The 21,126-nt window shown below is 40.1% G+C and overlaps 1 protein-coding gene across 1 annotated transcript in view; it reads left to right on the top strand.

The window, feature by feature from the left end:
* The window catches only part of lrba (LPS responsive beige-like anchor protein), a 204,036-nt gene that overhangs the window by 40,471 nt on the left and 142,439 nt on the right, over nt 1-21,126 (top strand). The window contains 16 exon segments of the mRNA XM_051945532.1: nt 898-1,031; nt 2,545-2,653; nt 3,009-3,161; nt 3,559-3,727; nt 4,030-4,109; nt 5,733-5,795; nt 6,725-6,822; nt 7,427-7,519; nt 8,728-8,836; nt 9,192-9,273; nt 11,354-11,386; nt 11,389-11,476; nt 11,595-11,787; nt 18,879-19,671; nt 19,674-20,200; nt 20,365-20,549. Of these exon segments, the coding sequence (XP_051801492.1) occupies nt 898-1,031; nt 2,545-2,653; nt 3,009-3,161; nt 3,559-3,727; nt 4,030-4,109; nt 5,733-5,795; nt 6,725-6,822; nt 7,427-7,519; nt 8,728-8,836; nt 9,192-9,273; nt 11,354-11,386; nt 11,389-11,476; nt 11,595-11,787; nt 18,879-19,671; nt 19,674-20,200; nt 20,365-20,549 (2,909 nt within the window).

The following is a 21,126-nucleotide window of genomic DNA, read 5'->3' as shown; positions in this document are numbered from 1 at the left end:
AGCCAGACCGCTGCAGCTGCTAAAAAATGCCACGCTGGTGCTCTAATTATAAAATTGGCTTTCTCCGTGAGATTTAGTTTGTAACTGCATCCGAGTAGTTGTGGGTTTTTCTTTTTGGGAGGAGGTGGTGGTGAACTTTTGCAGAAATTTTCCATATGCTTCTTACCAATACACGCATTTCACATCATGCAAACATGTGCAAAACAACACCGGAACATACCACACACACACACACACACACACAGAGTAGTTTCTTCGCTCACGTCGAGTTTTCTTCTCTCAAGCACTAATTGAGTTTTCTCTCATGGCCTCTCATCAAAGAACATGCTTTGTTTCCTTTGTGGGGGAGGATTTTGGTGCCACATAAACATACGCTGCCTCCACGACACAAGCACACCCACTCCCTGTGAAATATGAATGAATATGTGACCTACTGTATGTTTTCAGCTTTTCTATGCCATGCTGAATAAAGCCAATCCTATAGAGACGGAAAGGATTTTTGAACCCGCTTCTGGTGTCAAAGCATACAAATAAACGGGTTCAGCAGAATACTAAGAAGCATACGAGTTTTGCCAAAGTTTCAACATTTTCAGGTGCTCGTCAAGAAAAGAAAAATATGTAGCAATTGGCTTTTCTGATCATGAATTATTGTGCACTGAGCAACTTGAGTTTATTCCAAAATCTACAAAAATATAGCATAGGGTGATTATAATTTGTACATGGTGTGGTTATATGACAAAATATGAGCATTTTGTTCTCGTTTGACTGTGCAGTTGCGCTCAAATATGCCAATACATGGAAGTAAATTATGTCACATCCTTGTGATTCTCTGAACAAACATCTGTGTGACCCATATCCATCTTAAATGGGGCCATATATGTCTGTGTGTTTCTGCAGGACGTGAAGGCTGTGGTTACTCACTCAGTCCAGAGTGGCATACACTCTATCGGCGGTGTGCAGGTCCTCTTCCCTCTGTTTGCACAGCTGGATTATTGCCAGCCTTCCAGCCACGAGCTGGACACCTCTGTCTGGTAACGCACACATACACAAAGCTAGTGCAATGAGCAATCAAAAGATGTTTGCCTTGTATCTTTACGCCATTGAGTGTGTGTTTAAGACATGTTGTGTAATAACAGGGCTGCACGTTCAGCAATTTTTTGCTTCAATCAATCAATCAGAGTTTATTTCTATAGCACTTTTCATACAAAAGTAACACAAAGTGCTTAACAAAGTGCTTGGGGGTAGCAAATCTGCTGTTGCTGCAACTGTAGAAATGTTGTCACTTCTGTGCTGAGAATATACACACATTTTAAGCTGTAGCAACTGAATGGGTCAATATATAATTGAGGGACTTTTGAAGTCTGTGGGATATATCTTGCAGACATTTTTATTTTAAAAAAAGTTTTTATGTTCATTATGATCATGTCTTTACAAATTCTATAATTATTTATTATGGAAACAAACACTTATGAAGAATAAATGGCTGGGTATCACTAAAATGTCAACTAAATAGCCTTCCAAATTTAATAACAACCACCTTCTAATTAGCTAAACAATAATAAAATGAGCCTATTCAAAAATCTATTGATTATCTTCTTTTTATTAAGTTGAGATAATCATGATAGATATTTCTTTTTGGCAATATATCAAATTTTATGTGGTGAATAACAAATTGTATCTGTGTCAGAGAAATCACTTTCAACTAACTTACCCATTACAAAAACACCTCTCAAGGAAGTGTGTTAATTCCAGATCACATGACCTGCTCCACGTGATGTCATTTCCTCCTGAAGAAAAGACTGGCAAGAAGCCAAGGCTTTCAGAGTTATTTAATATAAAGTAGTGTGTGAATCTAGTGTGGATTTATCACATGTCAACAGGTTTACTACAATATCTTTAAGTAACTTTCAATTTTACTCATTTGTATACATGATATTTGGAAGAATCTTTCTCTAAAACGCCCTGTGGTGTTTGGTTAGAATATAAGAAATGTTGATTTTAGGCCTGAAAACAGCAAAAATGTCAGCTATGATACCTGTCAACTATGTTACAGTAAGTCCTAGAGTTATATATTGACCTGAATAATATATGATTCTAGTCATGTACTAAGTATTATAAGCCACTTCGCAGATGAAATGCTGTAAATATGAAGATTTGAATGTGTTCAAGGCATGATCTATTTGAATTTTCACCTTTTTCTCTTGGATTACTGTAAAGAATTTGTGAGATATTAATGATACACTGGAATTTCTTTGCTATGCTAGTCTTAATTAGCATTATAGAAAGCTAAAAGAAAGGTTCCCAACATCAGATGTCATGTTTTACTTCTAAAGCGCCGTGTGATTGCATTTGCTACCCTCGAGGTGACGCTAACTAGAATCTGTTCTCGCAGCACAATGAGGACACAACACCCTCATTCAATCACATTTCATGTAGGATATGCCCTTGACAGTCAGGGCTTTGTCAGCAGCTTACATAGATTATTGTCACTGTCTAACTTGCACTCTCTCTCTCCCTCTTTGTCACTGTTTGTTTGGCTCCTAGCTGCACTTTGCTGTCCTTTGTGATGGAGCTCTTGAAGAACTCTGTGGCTATGCAAGAGCAAGTCCTGGCCTGCAAAGGCTTTCTCGTCATTGGCTACACTTTGGAGAAGGTGAGACAAACACAAATTGGCTCAGCTGGCAGAGAAATACACGAGAGAGCTATCTTCCCGTAGCGGTAGCTGCACTCTTTGTGACCCCAGCACAGCAATAAGGCTGATTGTGATTCTCTTCCGTTGCAAATACACTGACGTAGACACACAGCAACACATAATACGAGACACTCTGTTTTCCCTTGACTGTGTTTGGAGGTCACAGCTGGTTTGAGTGCTTGTTAGGCAGAAGAGGAGCTCCTCCTCGTTTTTCTCTGCATGTGTCCTTTCCCTCCCCTTCTCATGTTGCAACTTTTTTTTTATTACCTTTCTATGGATTTTTTTCACCTCCAATGATGGACCTCTGTGCCTCCAGTCTTCCAAGGTGCATGTGACGCGGCCCGTCCTGGACATTGCACTGGCCTTTTCACGATACCTTAGCAACTTGCAGAATGGCATCTTGCTGCTCAAACAGCTGTGTGACCACATTCTGTTCAACCCTGCCATCTGGATCCATGCCCCTGCCAAGGTAACAGGACTGCCCACCTACACAGCACTGCGTTAAGTTTGCATTCGGTTAAATTTATAAAAAGGAAGAAATGACTTTTCACTTGTAGAATGAATAGATTTGTGTGTTCTGTTTACATCTGCTGCTCATTGATGTGCAACCTTATGCAGACTACTATTCTTCTGTGTGCTCTTGCCCTAGATTTTATTTTCAGTGTTTGAGAGTTCAGCATGGAGTTCAAGGTTATTCCTTCACCTGTGACTCAGTGATTGCTATTTAAATGAGAATGTCTTGCCTAAACCCTGAGGGACTTAGAAGCATCCACTTTTTCCTCAAAGGAATGGAAAGCTAGGACACACTAAAATTGGATTATTCCACTCAAACTGCACTCGAGCTCAAGTTTCCTTTAACCTTTCAGGTGCAGCTGACGCTCTACACCTACCTGGCGACGGAGTTCGTCAGCACAGTCACCATCTACAATGCCATTCGCAGGGTGGGCACCGTGCTGCAGGTCATGCATACACTAAAGTACTACTATTGGGTTATCAACCCTCAGGACCGCAGTGGAGTCATCCCCAAAGGCATCGGTGAGACTGCACAGAATGGAAAAATATGTTGTTTATACTGTGTAATGTGGTGTTCTTTTCTTACACTCCTTTCACATTTGTATACAGGATGTGCTTATAAGTGTAGATGTCACCTGCACATGTTCTCATTTCCTCAAAAATATGAATTCTCACATATGAAACGCAAACTGCACTCGTTTTCCCTCACTGAAAGTCCCTCAAGTGGCAAATCAAAAGCAAAACTTAGCTTCTACGAGTGAAAGAGATCACCTTGTAGTTTCCTACCACATTCAACAGTTATTACATGCTGTCTGGGTTTTCAGATGGTCCAAGGCCAAACCACAAGGAGATACTGTCCTTGAGAGCCTTTCTGCTGCTGTTTGTGAAGCAGCTCATTATGAAGGTAAGCGTCGTTAACTCCTGCAGAACCTGCGGTTCTCCTTAGATGTCAGCTGGGTGATTGAAGACTTAACTCATCATTACATCTGTCTGTTGGTAAATAATATGCTGTGCAGTTAATGATGCATGGGGACACTCGATTTCTTTAACTCTTTGTTGAAACGAGCAAGTGTGAAAATGCAAGCAAACACTTCCATGAGTGGATATTATGTGAAAACGTCCGCATGTTTTCGTTTTGTTGACTTCTACGTAGAAACGGATAAATGCTAGATATATAATGCTCTATTTTTCTACCTGTTTTTATTAATATAACCGCTTTAGTTGAAGTAGTTTCTTAAAATCAAGGCCAGAATTAACAGATATTATGCAGAAATATCCTTGTCTTTTAATTTTATTGAATTTTAGGTAGAAACTGATAATTTTGAGTGATATAAACACTACCGTTCAAAAGTTTTGGTGTCACCTTGGCAATTTCATGCTTTCAATGAAAACTCACACTTTTATTCATGTGCTAACATAATTGCACAAAAGTTTTCTAATCGTCAACACCATTAGCTAACACAGTGTAGCATTAGAACACAGGAGTGATGGTTGCTGGAAATGTCCCTCTGTACCCCTATGGAGATATTCCATTAAAAATCAACCATTTCCAGCTGGAATAGTCATTTACCACATTACCAATGTCTGGGCTGTATTTCTGATCAGTTTAATGTTCAAATCTTCATAGAAAAAAAACTGCTTTTCTTTTAAAAATAAGGACATTTCTAAGTGACCCCTAACTTTTGAGTGGTAGTACATGTCTGTCTGTTTTTGTCAATATAACCTCTTTAGTTGAAGTAATTTCTTGACCTTAAACCCAGAATTAATGAACAAAGATGTAGAAATATCCTTTTCTTTTCCCTTTGCTGACTTTCATGCAGAAACTGATAAATGTCAGATATATATTGCTATATATCTCCACCCACCTGTTTTAATATAACCGCTTTAGTTGAAGTAGTTTCTTAAAATAAAACCCAGAATTAATAGATATTCTGCAGAAATATCCTGATCTTTTCCTTTTGTTGACTTCTTGGTTGAAGCTTATAAATGTCGTATATATATATATATATATATATATATATATATATACACACATATGTGTGTTTTTAAAAAAAAATCAGTTTAACCATAATAATAATAATATTTGAAGTAGTTTCTTGAAATCAAACCCATAATTAATGAACAAATATGTAGGAATATCCTCATCTTTTCCTTTTGTTGACTTTTAGGTAGAAACTGATCAATGTATTGCTATATATTATCACCTGTTTTATCAGTATAACCACATTACTTGAAGTCGTTTTGTAAAATCAAACCCAGAATTATTAAACCGATATGTAGAAATATTCTCATATTTTCATTTTGTTGACTTTTAGGTAGAAACTGATAAGCTTGAGATATATATAGCTATATATTTCTGCCTGTTTTATCAATATAACCACGTTAGTTGAAGTAATTTCTTAAAATCAACCCAGACTAACATTTTGTCGTACTAACAAAGTTGTAATCGATTGTACCTCATCTTCAAACCTTGTTTTGATGTAAAGAACAACACATTAGTGAAACTATCTGTGCTATTATATTGCAGGATCACGGAGTGAAGGAAGACGAGCTACAGAGTATCCTCAACTACCTCCTTACCATGCACGAGGTAGGCGTGCTGCTCATGAAGCAGTTTCACAGCAAACAAAGGCCTCACCACCAGATGGCAACAGAATACCACTCTGCTCTCCACCATCTGATAGACAGAGCAAGAGCAAGCAATTCCTGTTGCTAAAGGGAACATAACTATTCCTCATTATTTTTCCAACTCTGCCGGTTTGAGGTCGTGACAGAAATGGGTTTGTTTACATTGGAGTGATGCTGGCAAACGGATCATTCTGATCAATCAGTAACACAGTAAACCTAAAGGGTGATTACAACACTGCCTGGAAACCACCATCATGTAGCAGCCTTTCATTTTACAGATAACACTGTGATTCTTTAGTCCCCATGTATGTGATTTGTTCCGTGTATAACTGCTGCTGCTGTCACTACTGTACAATGGAGGAAGAAAGACTTCTAAAATTTTACACAGTCTGAAATATCATGAAATATTTTTTGTGTTTCAGAAGGTGTGGCTGCATCTGACAGACGCAAACAAATGCAACTGATGTTTTTTGTTTGTTTACAAGAAAAACTAACAAAACTAAATTCTGCCAAAAATGACCCAATACTCAAAATTTCTTATTTTTATAGAACAAATCAGTATTAAATTTTGAATAGCTTTTTTAGGATTTGTTTAGTATTATGGCTGTGATTGCACTAAAAGAAATTGCACTTCAGGAGTCTACCTAAGAGTGATTCTTCATGCAATATACATGCAAACGTATGGGGTGTCAGAAAACTTTTTTCCACTGCTACACCGCAGGAGGAGAAATATCATTGACGGACTAGATGTGTATTTGCTTTGATATTTAACTTAAATAGACGATTAACTATAAACTTGGAATTTCGTATTAAAGGTGTTCTTTTCAAAACTTTACACTGCCTGTCTTGCATACGGCAATAATTTTAATTCTCTTCTTTCATGTTGGACAGGATGACAACCTCATGGACGTACTGCAGTTGCTGGTCGCTCTGATGTCTGAACATCCTGGATCCATGGTGCAGGCCTTTGACCAGCGAAATGGGATTCGGTAAAAACCAACATTTTCATTGCTGATGTGTTTGCTTCTGCTTTTCCTCAGAATACAGTTGGTCAGATTTGAAGCTAATCATGAAGTACACTAGCCTTCAAAAGTTTGGGGTCACGCAGGCAATTTCGTGTTTTCCATGAAAACTCACACTTTTATTCATTGCTAACATAACGACACAAAGGTTTTCTAATCATCACTTAGCCTTTCAACACCATTAGCTAACACAATATAGCATTAGAACACAGGAGTGATGGTGGCTGGAAATGTTCCTCTGTACTCCTATGGAGATATTCTATTAAAAATCAGCCGTTTCCAGCTGGAATAGTCATTTACCACATTAACAGTGTCTAGATTGTATTTCTGATTCATTTAATATTATCTTCATAGAAAAAAAAATGATTTTCAAAAATAAGGACATTTCTAAGTGACCCTAAACTGTTGAACAGTATTGTATTTACCACACATTAAATTTTGGAAAATATACCTGCTAGCTGTTGTTTGGTTAATTTAAGAGATTATCAAATTCTATTTTGAAAGTGGAAATGTTTTTTTTTAATGTTTTTTTTTAAAAATTATTTTAATTTGCCTTTTTTCCCCCCCACAGTGTGATTTATAAACTTTTGGCCTCAAAAAGTGAGGGAATAAGAGTCCAGGCTCTGAAGGTCATGGGCTACTTTCTGAAACACTTGTCACCAAAGTAAGTAGCTAAAATCCCCGTCAGGTTTTTCTCAAACAATACAAGATGTAGTAGTAGAAACTTGAATTTTGCTTGGTGTGTATCACAGCTGTAAATGTAAATGGAGGCACTGGTTTTACATTAAGTGATGAAATAATTGGAAGCGATCGGTGCTACATTTTGATGCCTTTGATGATACCACATGAGCTACAGTTTCCTGAACAGCAGAGTTGCTGGTATGACTTCTGGCTAGTTGGATCTTTAATGTAAATCGTCCCAGCTCGTTCTTTCTCCACATGTCCTTAGTAGTCTATTTGTTGATTAAAGGGAAAAAAATCACTCAAAAAAGGAGAGAATTCGGCTTTCTTCCCTCCAAGTTTCCTTTTCATATTTTTCAGTTTTATGTAGGTCTTAAACTTTTGAAAACAAAGTTGCGTGTTCTGTGATATTATCGGTTGCAAAACAGCTGTGGAACATTGCTGCACACAGAAGAACCTAATTACATGGCTAAATTTAAAAAACTGTTTTGAAACAGTTCCCGTTAACTTTGTTTATCTCGCTGCAGGCCTCGCTGTCAAAATAATCTGAAATAACTAAATAATAACTAAATAAACCAATAAGCAAAAGAGCAAAGATAGCTGTCTGGCTGTATTTTGTCTCGGTGTTGCTCCTTTGGGTGTGAATACTTGCTAAGGCTGATGAGTGTTCGCTCTGTGCTAATGTGCGAGTTCAAGTAACAACTCTATTCCGTTCTTGGCAACTGTTATTAAGTCTTGTGGTCCAGATGCGAGAATGCTTGTTAAACTATCTGCAAATAGTTCACAGTTTTCGTGGCAGAGCTACAAAGCAAAAATTGGAGCTGATGAATGATCAGAGATGAAAGCTACAAAGAACTTCCAGTGAAAAACTGCTGTTACTCAGTCGGCAGGGATTCTCTTTTACATTTCCTTCATGTCAAATGTGACCCCGAAGCTCAACAGATTTAATCAGAGACTCCAAATTTTGCCCTTTCAATTTCTCTAATTTTATTATTTGTCCTTTTTTTTTTTTAAAACAAGATTCAGTATAAACTTTGAAATAAAAATGAGCGTTATGGTTGTTGAATTGTTTCCTATGAAGCTAGTTTTGTAAATAATTTTCCAGTTTACAAAATGAAATGCATTATTTTGTGATACAGTAATAGTTTAAGTGAATACCAGTGTTTACTGACCTTATTACTTTGTGATCAGGAGGAAGGCTGAGGTCATGCTGAGTCACGGCCTCTTCTCTCTGCTCACTGAACGCCTGATGCTCCACTCGGCCCAGTTCTCCATGACAACCTACAATGTGCTCTTTGAGGTCAGTCTGCCTACGTTCACACTCCAGGCTAATACCTGCAGGATTGAAGTGACCTTCATAGACAATCATGACACTCAATAATAACCCTGTTTGTTAAATTGCACAGGAGTGTTTATTTTATTGTGTATACTATGTGTGTGTGTTTGGGCCTTATTATCTAATCTTTGTCAAATGTGAAAATTTAATGACTCGCACAAAATAATAAATCGGCCGGCCTACCTACAGAAACTTCACTCGACAATTTTTCAGAAATGCGATCGTGAAACACACACACAGCCCTGTGTTTTGTTTCTCTGTTATTGTTAAGGCTTATGCAGACATTTGTGACTCGAATCCCCTCTCTGTCCCCCGGCAGATTCTCACAGAGCAGATCTGCACTCAAGTGATCCATAAACAGCATCCGGACCCCGACTCCACTGTGAAGATCCTCAACCCACGTAAGTGCCTCCTCTGCGCCACACTACTGTCCTAAATCATCCGCCTGCAGCGTACCCTCTGCATACCTCCAGCTCCATGCTGCAGGAGGATATTCCCCGTGGAACCGTGCGATCGCTATACGCCGTCAAACAAATGAAGCGCATAAATTCTGCAGCCGGAGCGTATTTTCATACTACTGAGGCTCAGATGTAAACCTAACACAAGGATGGTGCAAACATTTTGTGTGGCAAATATACACACATAAGGAGTGATAAATGTAGGGAAATTTTAATTATGCTTCAGTTTGTTAAAATGTTTCACTTGTGTAAATAATTCAATCAATTATTTGATTATATTTAAGTGATTTATATATTTTAAAGCATTTTAAAAATCTAATTGTTTAAAAATAATACTTAAAATGTATTTGTTTCTCACAGATTAAAGTGTGCTGTGCACTTTACGATCAGACTTATTACTATCTTTGTATGAGTGCTATAATTAAACTAGTTGCATAGATGATAATATATAACTATTAGGACATTGCTTACTATTATTACATGCTTATTTATGTCCTGGCACAAAAAGCAAGCAATACATTTAAACACACACACACAAACCTCTGTATGTGTATGCATCGCTCTGTATCATTATCATATATCACTCTATGCTCCCACACTTTCAAACTACAGTCTGTGTATTTTCATTTGTTTTTTTTCTGCCAGCGAATGCTCGTTTTTTTTTTATATGCAGCAAAATAACAAGCTGAAATGGTGGCTTTGATCAGTGTTCCCATTCAGTGTTTTCAGACTGTTACTTACCTCCAATTTCACGTCAGCTCACAAAAATCTTTTCATGTGTTGAAATCTTAAGTATTCATTTCAACTAAGAAAAGAAAACATGCCACGCTCTTTTCATACGGCTGCTTCCTCCCACACATGCACATGCACACATAAAAGTGTGCATAAAATGCACACAGCTTTAATCAGTTTGAAATCCAAGCACTTGGTATAATCACAACCAAGGTTTACTTCCAACCAACCTTAATCTGACAAGGTCTTGGTTCAGTCACACATTGATTATCTTAAGCCTTTATTGTGTTAAAAACTCTCCTACCCAACCATCCCAGACAGGCGGTATATATCATAGAAACCTTGTATGGGTTTGTGCATGTGAGTGCATTCTGTGGAACACAGAGCGGTGGTCTGTTTCTCCTTTGCCGTGTATTCTCTTGATTTAATCTGCGACAAACTCCCAAAATGGCCCCCTGATTGCAGTCTTTAGTAACGTCAGAGCCAATCAAACAAACCGAGGAAGTACCGTTTCCCTCAAATTAACTCAAGGGAAAAGAACCAAGAGCAAATGGAAAAAACAGGGGAATACGCCATCCCTCCATCCTCATTCCCGGTACATGCTGGGGTAATTTTCTGGCGGTAAAGGTTCAGCGACTCATAATTTGAGTGACTAAGGCGTAGAAACAACACAACTGTCTGCCGGGGCAAAGGGGCATCGGTTAGCGCCAAGGTCTGAAGAGACAAGTGAAATCCAAGCCCTACAGTCTCCCTACTCAGAGCAAATGGACACTGACATTGTCTAGATAATTCATCTAAACAGTCAGTCTCTTTGGTTTAACCGAAGCCAAACCTTCCAGAAGACTCGGGCTCTCCTGTTTGAAACAATACCAAAACCATTACAGTATGATAAAGATCAATGGTGCGGACGTTCTATCCTCCTCTGGTCTGTTTTTCTTACCACAGGGGCAGATTTTCAGGTGTGTACAGCCGGGAGTTCGGATAGTTTGTGACACAATGATTTGCACATGTTGAGACCAATGTATGATACAGTTGTTGATTTGTGCAGTTTCCCCTTCCGCTTCCCCAAGACGTTTCATATCCAAACAGAAACGCTGGAAAATTCCAAATTCAGCTTTTGGTTTATAAGCCTTGAAAATGCAGTCTACTGTAATGTATTGTATTACAAAATGAACAAACCAGACATGGTGTTTTAATATTTTCTGGCACTGATATCTTCTCTTTTTTTTTTCAACTCTATAAACATTTTTCATCTCAGACTCTAAACAGAACGTGTGTTTTTCTGTTCCAGAGATTCTGAAGGTAATAGCTGCTCTCCTGAAGAACTCCCCCCTTCCCCCGAGAGCATGGAGGTGCGCAGGGTCTTTCTGTCAGACATGATCAAACTGTTCAACAACAGCCGCGAGAACCGCAGGTACGAATTCGACCACTTCATAGGATAGAGAAGCACATCACCCAGCAGTCCACGCCGTGTTTACATGCCGGCGGGATTCACACTCGCAGCACCTTCTCACAGCACTTTGTTGTTCCAGGAGCCTGCTGCAGTGCTCGGTGTGGCAGGAGTGGATGCTCTCGCTGTGCTTCATCAACCCGCGAAACAACGAAGAGCAGAAAATCACAGAGATGGTGTACGCCATCTTCCGCATCCTGCTCTACCACGCCATCAAATATGAGTGGGGCGGCTGGCGCGTCTGGGTGGACACCCTGTCCATCACCCACTCCAAGGTCAGAGTGCTCATTAGATCCACACACACACGGGTTGAACACAGATTTGTTTTTTTCTGTGTGAATCTTCCTTATCTGTTTCTCTTTTTATTGCATTTTTTTTTGCATTCAGTCTCAGTTTCTCTTCCTTTTAACCCCGCACACTCTTCATCCCTTTGCAACAAACACACTCCCATTTTGCATCAGGATTGTCGGCCTAGACGTTCACTACACAACTGTAACTGTAACCCTCCTCCTCAGTTTTATTCCAGCCAAACAGACAGCGATATTCAGTTAAAGCCATCAGCGCTGTCACCCATATGTTTAGCTTAAGAAATTAGAGAGCATTATCGTTCAACTCTAACTTGCAGAGCAGGCTTGCATGGTAATTGAGCTCTGCCTCTCAGTGCCCATCAGATTAAACTATGGAAGCTATATAGTGATTATAATTTAAAAGCTAGTTGCAGTATAAACCAATTGCAATGAATCCCTTCAGCCCTTCCTTTCTTTATTTATGTATGGAGTCTCTCTGTTTCACGTTGCACAGATAAAAATAAACTTCTGGCACTTCTTATTTCCAAAAACTTGAATTCAAAATAGTGCTTTAGAAATTCAGTGTTGATATCGCATTACGCTACTCTGTTCCAGAGCAGTGAAGTAATTGAGGCTGGTGTCAGATTGTGGTCTGGGGGGTTTTTAAGCCTGGCAGATTGAAAGTTGAGTTAAAGAAGTGCGTGTGATATGAGACGCTTCACTGTAAGGTAAGGTGAGGTGCTGTGAGCGCTGGCGTCCAATAGGGGGCACAGAAAGACTGCCGGGGAGACTGGCAGTGTGAAGGCAGCAATTAGCAGGACGCTGTGTGTTGTATGCGGGATGTTCTGAAGTCCAGACGTCTCTCCACACCTCTGTATGCTGCAGAACTGTCCTCTAGATGCACTGAAAATAAAACGCACATATAAAAGCCATGGGAAATGATCTACCCTGGATAATATTTGATGTAAGATGCGGGAAGGAAATTCTGCTAAATCTGCTACAGTGCAGTGATGGTGAAACTGTAACATGTCTTTACTGTATTGTTCTGTCACTGCATCATCGTTTCAATATTTAGAACAAAATATGCTATTTTCTTAGACAGTGCCAGTACAAATGTGTGCTGAGATTTTGACTGTTTAAAAAACCATGTAGAATTAACGCCATGGTGTGTTGCTGTCTCATTTTGCAACTAACTAATGTCTAGTCTCTTTTTGTGCAGAAATTGTTCTTTGTACACCACAGGCTGTTATTGCCTTTTTCCTGTAATTGTACAAGATTAATGCTGTTTCTTCTTGACTGCAGCTACAATACCATGCAGCAGAATTTTACACATACGATGTGTGTAAATAAACCAGTGTAAGATGTGAGATATACACACACAAGTGCAACCACAGTGCAGGGACCCGCCGGTGAATCGAATAGTTGCAGCGGGTGCTAGCCACCAAGATACATGCATCTGCTATAAAAAAGCTAAAGAAACTCAATTGCAATTTTATTGTCCCGTTTGATAGATTTCCTGCCACCTTTGTAGCACCAAAGCTGTTTGTCACTGTTGCTCTCTCCTCCCACTGCTGCAGGGCTGTGTGTGTGTGTAGGTGTGTGTCTGTCTGTGTGTGTGTCTGTGTTTCAGTGAATGTGAGTTAGCAGGCACATTTTCTCTTTGCCCTCCTTCTCTCTTGGGCTCCAGCAAGCCCTTTTCTCCGAGCCCATTGAATATTCATCGGAACTGTGTGAGAACAATCAGAGAAACAAGGCCTCATAAATACAACCCGCCCACTGGGAGCCTCTTGATAAGTGCATATATGCATTCACAAATGCATATTTGCACACTTCCCCTTTACAACGACTTTATCATTTAGTTTGCCTTGTATCAACCACAGCAGAATTGTCAGCTTGGTATGTATAGAGATGATATGCCTCGAGCTGTACGCGTGTTTTCACTGCTTGTTGAGAGTTGTCTCTGACTCATACTCTGTTAATGAATTCTGTTATTTGTCTGCGACATACATTGCATACATATATATTTTCATCATTGGTTCCAGAATCCAAGGCATAGGCATTGGTGTCCAGCTACAAAAAAGTCAAATATTTTTTATTTTGAATTTCTTATTTCTGGGACGATGTTTCTGCCATCAGGGTTTATATTTTGGACATGTAGTAAAAGCAATAGTAGACTTTAATACTTCAAATTTTAGCACAGTTCATAGTATATTTGTGTCGGTAGCCTATATATACCCTTTAACTGCCGCTTGGCGAAAAAATGGGTGCAATTGGGAAATTGATGAACAGTTTTAAAGCAATATCTTGACTGGGCAGAAAAGCAACAGATTTTTGGGTTTTACCTTTTTGCTCTTGCCGTAAAGCTTATTTTAATAATTACTGTTGACTTATCGGTTTCAAGACTTGAAATCTGTCTCCATTTTTTTGTCTTTAGACTAACACCTGGATGGATATAAAACTGATCTGGTTGCGGTTTTTATGACATGTTCACATTTCTGGCTTTTAAACAGTATTTTATTGATGGAGGCCAGAAGCAGGATGAGCAACAATACTTTCCATACTTGTAGTTGTGACTTTTCTTTCTTCCCTTGTCAGCACATCAGTATGAAGTTATTCATAACTGACACATACAGACAATTTTCTTACTTACTGTACACTGGCAAAGAGTGCAATAGTAAAAGGCACCAACACTGTGTGGAGAAGAAAAGATGTGATGGAATGAGAAAATCTGTATTCAGATTCTGTGTGTCTGTGGTTTGTATGCATATAGAAGTCATTTATTAGCAAGTGAGCCTATCTGCATGTGCGCCTCCTAACAGACAGATGTTCCTGCAGGTGGGCACGCTGACACAACAGCCCTCCCACCCTCGGCCCACACGCCCCACCCAAGGTGCCCCTCGTCCATCTCTGCACACAAATCAGTTTGAGAACAAGGAGATCTCCAAAAGAGGGAGATTGGGGCGTGAAGGTCCCCCTGCCCTTCACGTTCCCGCTGTCGGCTAACTTCATTACACCTGTCAGACACTTTACTGCAAAAAGGAATGTGAGAAAACAGATCATTGACAAAATCTAATACACATGGAGGTGTTTGAAATCTTTAATTAAACTCCAAATTTAACTATTTAGTATTTTGGAGTTGGCGATGGGGTGCTAATCGTTAGTTAAGCCATACACTCTGCTTCTCCTGGAATTATTGAGACATTATCCTCCCAGGTCTCAAGCTGTTGTTCCAGGCAAAGAGTTTCAGGCAGATGCATTGACAAGTGGACAAAGGAAGAAGGTTAGAAGCAAATGTTGGATAAAAGCAGTGCTGCCTATGCTATGCTATCCAGCGGCTAAAATTTCCCAAATTTCAGTCAGTGTATTTGATATGCTGTGTTGTAATTCTAAAAGTGAAATGTACAATGATCAAATGGTGGAAATCCTACACATTTATCAGATTTCAGTGCATTTTCTCTCCACTAGCTTGTCTCCCCATGGTTATGATAAAAATTACAGATAAACTAACTACACATCACCGCATCAGGTGGGCAGGAGAAAACCAACAAGAAAAAATGTTTTAACAAGAAGTGAGAAAGGAAGATATCGTGAACAAGAGCAAAACCGCACGAGCAGGGCAGCGGTAGCAGATGACATTGATTTTGGAGGAGGAATTGCATTTAGCTAATCGGATTAGAGCTATGCTGCCCTCCCTGTTTCCCCTTTGTTTTGTGGTTGCTCTCTATCGGTGATCTAAACGGGGACTCCCAGGCTCCTGCTATGGGGGGTCTCCAAAGATTTCGCCACTCTGACCTACTGTAACAGGTTGTGGTGTTTATTTTGGAACTGATTTACAGCACAATCATGGGAGCAAAGCAAGTTCTGGGTCTTTTCTTAATTTGTCTCGTTTTAGAAATGTGATCGCTGTGTGATGCATCCAGGTATGTTTGACCGCAGGAAAGTCAGAGATTTTATTTTCAGAATTTTCACTGATGCAGCATTTATCCTGTCGAAGTGCTGTCATCTGCGATCTTGCTATTAAGTTTTGCAATGTCTTTTTGTTTATAATAGTGTGTCTCCTTTCAAAGCATTTCAGATCTTTTGTGTATTCTGGCCGTGCTGCAGCCAGTTAATACCATGTTACCTGTCACATTAGAAAAGCCCACCATGTTTTTGTACATTACCATAACATTTTTCCATAACCCACTAAGGCCAGACCGAGTCATGCAGTAGAATGAAATTAGATTAGATCAGCGCAGATGTCTTAGCCACCCAAGGCACTTTCTATATATTGTAGCAAGGCTAAACGCTCTTTTAAAAACCACAGAGACATATACTACCTCTGTCTAATGGTAACTGGATCTGTTACAGAGCCCCATTTAAGGCCAGCATACATCATCTTAATGTACAGACTGCATCCTGAATCTATGACGTTATGCGCTGCACTGCTTTCCTGCGTAATTTCCATAGCAGTGCACTCTGAATGCTGCCTTTTAATTGCTAAAAATGCTAAATGTCAAATTAAGCTCAAACTAATGGGGTAGAAGGTCTGGCTGTGTGATCACTGGGAAAGCGGGAGCAAGAGAGAAAGAGACGGACTACTGGTGCATTTAGAACAGGCTGTGCACTCAGAAAACAGCTATGGATTACCAATCACTGCCTCCCACTACAGAAGATTAATGAGCACCCATGTAGCAGGCTAATTTAGAACAATAACGCCTAATTAATTACAAATAATCAGCTTCTTTCTCCCCCTTTCCTTTCTTCCACTCTCAATGATTCACTTTCATTCTCTTCCTCCTTTGCAGTTTATTTTTTTTACTTCCTTTTCATCTCGGGCTTTCTCGTTTTCTTTGTTTCATTCTCACTCTCGCTCCCTTGCTCCTTCTGTCCAAATAGCCTCAGGTGAAAAAGCAGCAAAGTGGGTCTAGTTTCACCCTCCTCCTCCCTCCACCACCAACCCATCTTTGACTTTCTGTCCTCCAAGCCCAGTGATTAATGCAGGGTCTTAAATTAGGCGTGGGAGGATTTGCCGATGCTGGACACGCACTCAGCACAGCTAGGAGACACTCACTAATAGTATCTACTGCTAATCTATGACTGCTTACATGGATGGGCTCTTCCTCAAATGCCACTGCAGAGCATTGTCGTTATAGACTAGCAGTCTAGTCCACCCATATCAGATGGTAAGAAGACTGATAGAGGTTAATAGGCCGTGGGCAGCTGCACACACGAGAGAGATGAAAAAAGTTCTAAATATGCCTCAGTTACATTGCAAACGATCCCAGTGGTTAGAGGGTGTAATAAGCGCAGAACAAAAGGGCATTTAGAGAATATCTTGCTTAGATAATTTGAAGTTTACTTCTTGGAACAGCATAAAATGAAACATGGAGAGAATTAGTGGTTAAGCATAAAGTGTAAACGGGGGAGGCAGGTTAATTACAGATGATGGGAAGTGGTTAGTATTATGAAGTATTTATAGTAAAATACAAAGTGACTGTTAAAAGCAATTGTTAAAATAGCCTTATTATATTTATGTACTTTGATTTTCTTCTGTATTCTCAAAAGAAACACAACCCCAGTCACTCAGAATTTAAGGAGAATTCCAGCACACAAAAACGGGATCATTGCTTTTATCAAGACTGATAACTGATAGGCAGAGATGGATGACGAATTAAATGCTGAATAAATGATTGAAGAAGCGCAATGAATGCAGATGCTTCCCCACAGGTTTAAGCAATTATGACCTAGCCCTGCTCTGTAGCCTGTATAACAATGCTGAGCAGGCCCATGGCAAGAGGATCTAAGTGACTTTGAAGAGGTTTCATTGTTGTGGCACAGATGGCAGGAGCTTCAGTTGTAAAGACTGCCTAACTGGCCAGTGTTCTATAGGAGCGGTGGCTAAAGTGACATCTGCATTTAAATCTATGGGAAAGATATTAGTTATTAGAGTTGAAAATTGTTGTCAAGGAGGTTCTTGTGATGACTGATTCTTGTGCATTGGTGTGATATGTAAATAAAAACAGAGGAGGCATTCTTCCTCAGGTGACTGAGAATATCAGTGCAGATCATGATCAGGCTGTGTGGACAGGAACAGTCCATTGATAGTTAAATAGAGAAGGTTAATATAGTTAGATTGCAGTGCATACAGCCATTGTAAAATTTATGAATGCACATTTAAGAGTTCAGTGATGTAACTAAACATTGGCAGTGATCTTCTGGGATGTGAAATAAGGGGTATGATCTCGGGTTTTTCTGTGCTATAGTTCTAACAAGTGTGCGTGTGTGCAGCGTACACCAAGAGATTAATACAAGATGAATACTTGACCCTAACAGTGACGACATCCGGTGCCTCTGTTATACTGTGAAGGGCATTTTCCTGACCTGGTTTGGGTCTACCTGTCCCTGTAAAGTGAAGGGTCATTACAAATGAATCCAAAGTTGTTTTGAGTGATTGCCTTTGTCCTATGATGAAACTTTTATATGCTGATTGGACTAGTCTATTACAAGATGACAATGCCCTCTTTCATCGGGCGGGACTGGTCACTGAATGGTTTGATGGTTAGTGTGAAAATGGTGCAGATCATATGCTGTGGCTACCGAATCTCAGTCCAGTTTAACACTTATGAGATTCTGATCCAGCATGTTAGACTGTGCTTTACACCACCACCATCAAAACACAAAATGAGCAGATATTTTTTTTGAAGAATGAGCCTCGTCCCACAAGCAGAATTCCAGAGACTTGTAGAATCAATGCCAAGGAACATTGAAGCTGTTCTGGCAGCACATAGTGGCCCAACACCTTGCTGAGACACCTAATGTTGATTTTTCCTTCATTTCTTTACTTGTGCATCAGGCCAAACCTAACATATTGTCAGAGACATTTCAAATGCACTTACTTTCAGTTTTACTTTCCTTAAACTGCAAGCTACGTTAAAACCTGCAAGGTAGCATGACCGCCCATTTCTTGCTCTGTTGTTAGTTTTTGGCCATCTGACAGAAAACATGACCAAAATGAAACTGAGGCTGTAATAAACCTGAAATTGAAAGACTACATGATAGTTGTGTTGCTAACATTGCAACCCATTTTGTATTTTCAGGTAACCTTTGAGCAGCACAAGGAGAATCTGTCCCGTATGTTCCGTCAGTACCAGCATCAGGAGTCTGTAGGATCTCTGAGCACAATTCGCACCGTCTCTGGTGTCAGCCAAAGCTCAGAGACTGAGGAATGTGTTAATGGGCCACCTGCAGAGGAGACGGCTCCCTCCACCGTCATTGAACTCACAGTGGACGAACTGTCCCAGAAATCTCCTGACTCAGCTTCCAGCTCCACCATCACCTCCAGCCCACTGGAGGGTGGTGATGACAGGGGACACACATCCATCACGGTGTCCAACATCCTGGCCAGGGCCGAAGACGAAGATGAGCAGAAGCCGGCGGAGGAGTCCTCCAGAGATGACTCAGGTCTTGAAAAAGAGACGGAAACTACTGTGATAGAAAAAACACACACAGAGGAACAGAGTGAAGCAGTGGAAAAGGGTAAAGACTCTTCAGCATCTACAAGTGATGACACAAAAACACTTGCAACAGATGAAAAATCTGAGGTTGAACAGAACAAAGGTGAATCCTCAAACTCCATGACAGACGACTCTTTGAATGAAGCAGACACAGACATGTCCATGGTTTCAGAACAAGAAAGTACCACTGATCAAACGTCCCCTGAGCCTGCAGCATGTCTGGAAAACAGTCTTCTGGGTGGAGCCTCCGTCTTCAACGAGGACCTAGTTGACGTGTCTTCTGTCAGTGACCAGGTCCAGCCTAGTGATGCTGATGATAGCCAAGAGGAGTCCTCGTATGCTTCTGCTGCTACTGGAGAGGAAGCAGAGGTTGTAAAAAGGAAGAAGATAAAAACGACGAAGGCAATAAAACCGATCAGGAAGAACAGGAGTCGAAAGCGGAAGAAGAAAAAAACGAGAAGCAGGAGGTTAGAGTACAAGAAACAACTGAAGCAAGTGAAACTGAAGAGAAACAGGTGCCCTCTTTGGAGAATCCTCCAGTGGAAACACCTGAACAAAGTGACACAGAACCACCCAAAGAAAAAGATGGAGATGAGCCATCTTCTTCCGTAAGTGAGACTACCACCACAGATCAGCAGCCTTCAGAGACAACAGCTCCCTCTACAGCCCAAGAGGTTGCAGCAGCTTCAGACTCCACCTCACTCAGCCAGCCTTCAGAGACCAGCAGTACCGCCAGAGAGGAACCTCAGCCTGGTGCCCCTGACAGTAGCACCACCTCCAGCTCTGACACCCACAAGAGCGTCGACTCAGTCAGCAAGACCAAAGAGATCAAAATTGCCAGACTGGACGTGTCCAATGTGGCCTTAGACACCGAAAGACTTGAACTGAAGGAGACCTCGGCAACAGTATGCATCTTTTTCTGTTCTATTTGTTCTTGTTTCATTAGATTTCACTAAATTGTTTTATGTGGAGTTGAAATGAATTTTTGACTGTGGATAAAATTGAGAGTTTATGCCCAGGTTTACTCCATGGTTAAAGCTTTTCATGTTCTGCTGATGTATTTTTGCAGGAAACAAGCCAAGGCCAGTCAACAGCAGCAGCAGGAAGTTCTTCAAGCCAGCCGAGAGAGAGCAGCTCCTCTGCTCCTCGCTCCACCATGTTTCGTATCCCAGAATTCCGCTGGTCCCACATGCACCAGCGCCTCCTCACCGACCTGTTGTTCTCTATTGAGACAGACGTCCAGATGTGGAGGAGGTAGGGTCGCAATGCGCTGACTCTGATTTTACTGGTGCTTTAATTAACAATATTATTGATTATCAGAATAAAGATTTGTCGACTTTCTAAGCCTCAGAGGAACGGACAGAAGATTTAGAAAACCTTTCACCAGTTAAGTTTTACATGTCAGAAAGCATCTTTTACCAAACTTTGTGATTTGTTAGTGGGAAGAAGATGCTTTTTACTCAATATTCAGGCAGCAAATACCATAGATTTTTTTTTTTTAGATAATTTTTTAAACAAAGTTAGACATTTTTCTTTGATTATTTCACAATATAAAATGAATACTGGCCAATTATTTGTATGTGCGAGACCCGATCTTTGCACAAAAGTTTAAATATATTGAACGAATAGTACCACAGTTGGGGAGATATGTCTAAAGAATCAGTCAAAGGCACAGCTGTGCACTAATCATGGTGTCTAATCAGCATCTTGATATGGCACACCTGTGAGGTGGGATGGATTATCTCAGCAAAGGAGAAGTGCTCACTATCACAGATTTAGACAGATTTGTGAACAATGTTTGAGAGAAATGGTGATATTGTGTATGTGGAAA

Source organism: Acanthochromis polyacanthus, chromosome 3 (genome assembly GCF_021347895.1).
Source record: "Acanthochromis polyacanthus isolate Apoly-LR-REF ecotype Palm Island chromosome 3, KAUST_Apoly_ChrSc, whole genome shotgun sequence".
NCBI classification, from domain to species: domain Eukaryota; kingdom Metazoa; phylum Chordata; class Actinopteri; family Pomacentridae; genus Acanthochromis; species Acanthochromis polyacanthus.
Note: the sequence above shows the minus strand (reverse complement) of the source record. Positions and strands in the feature narration are given on the sequence as shown.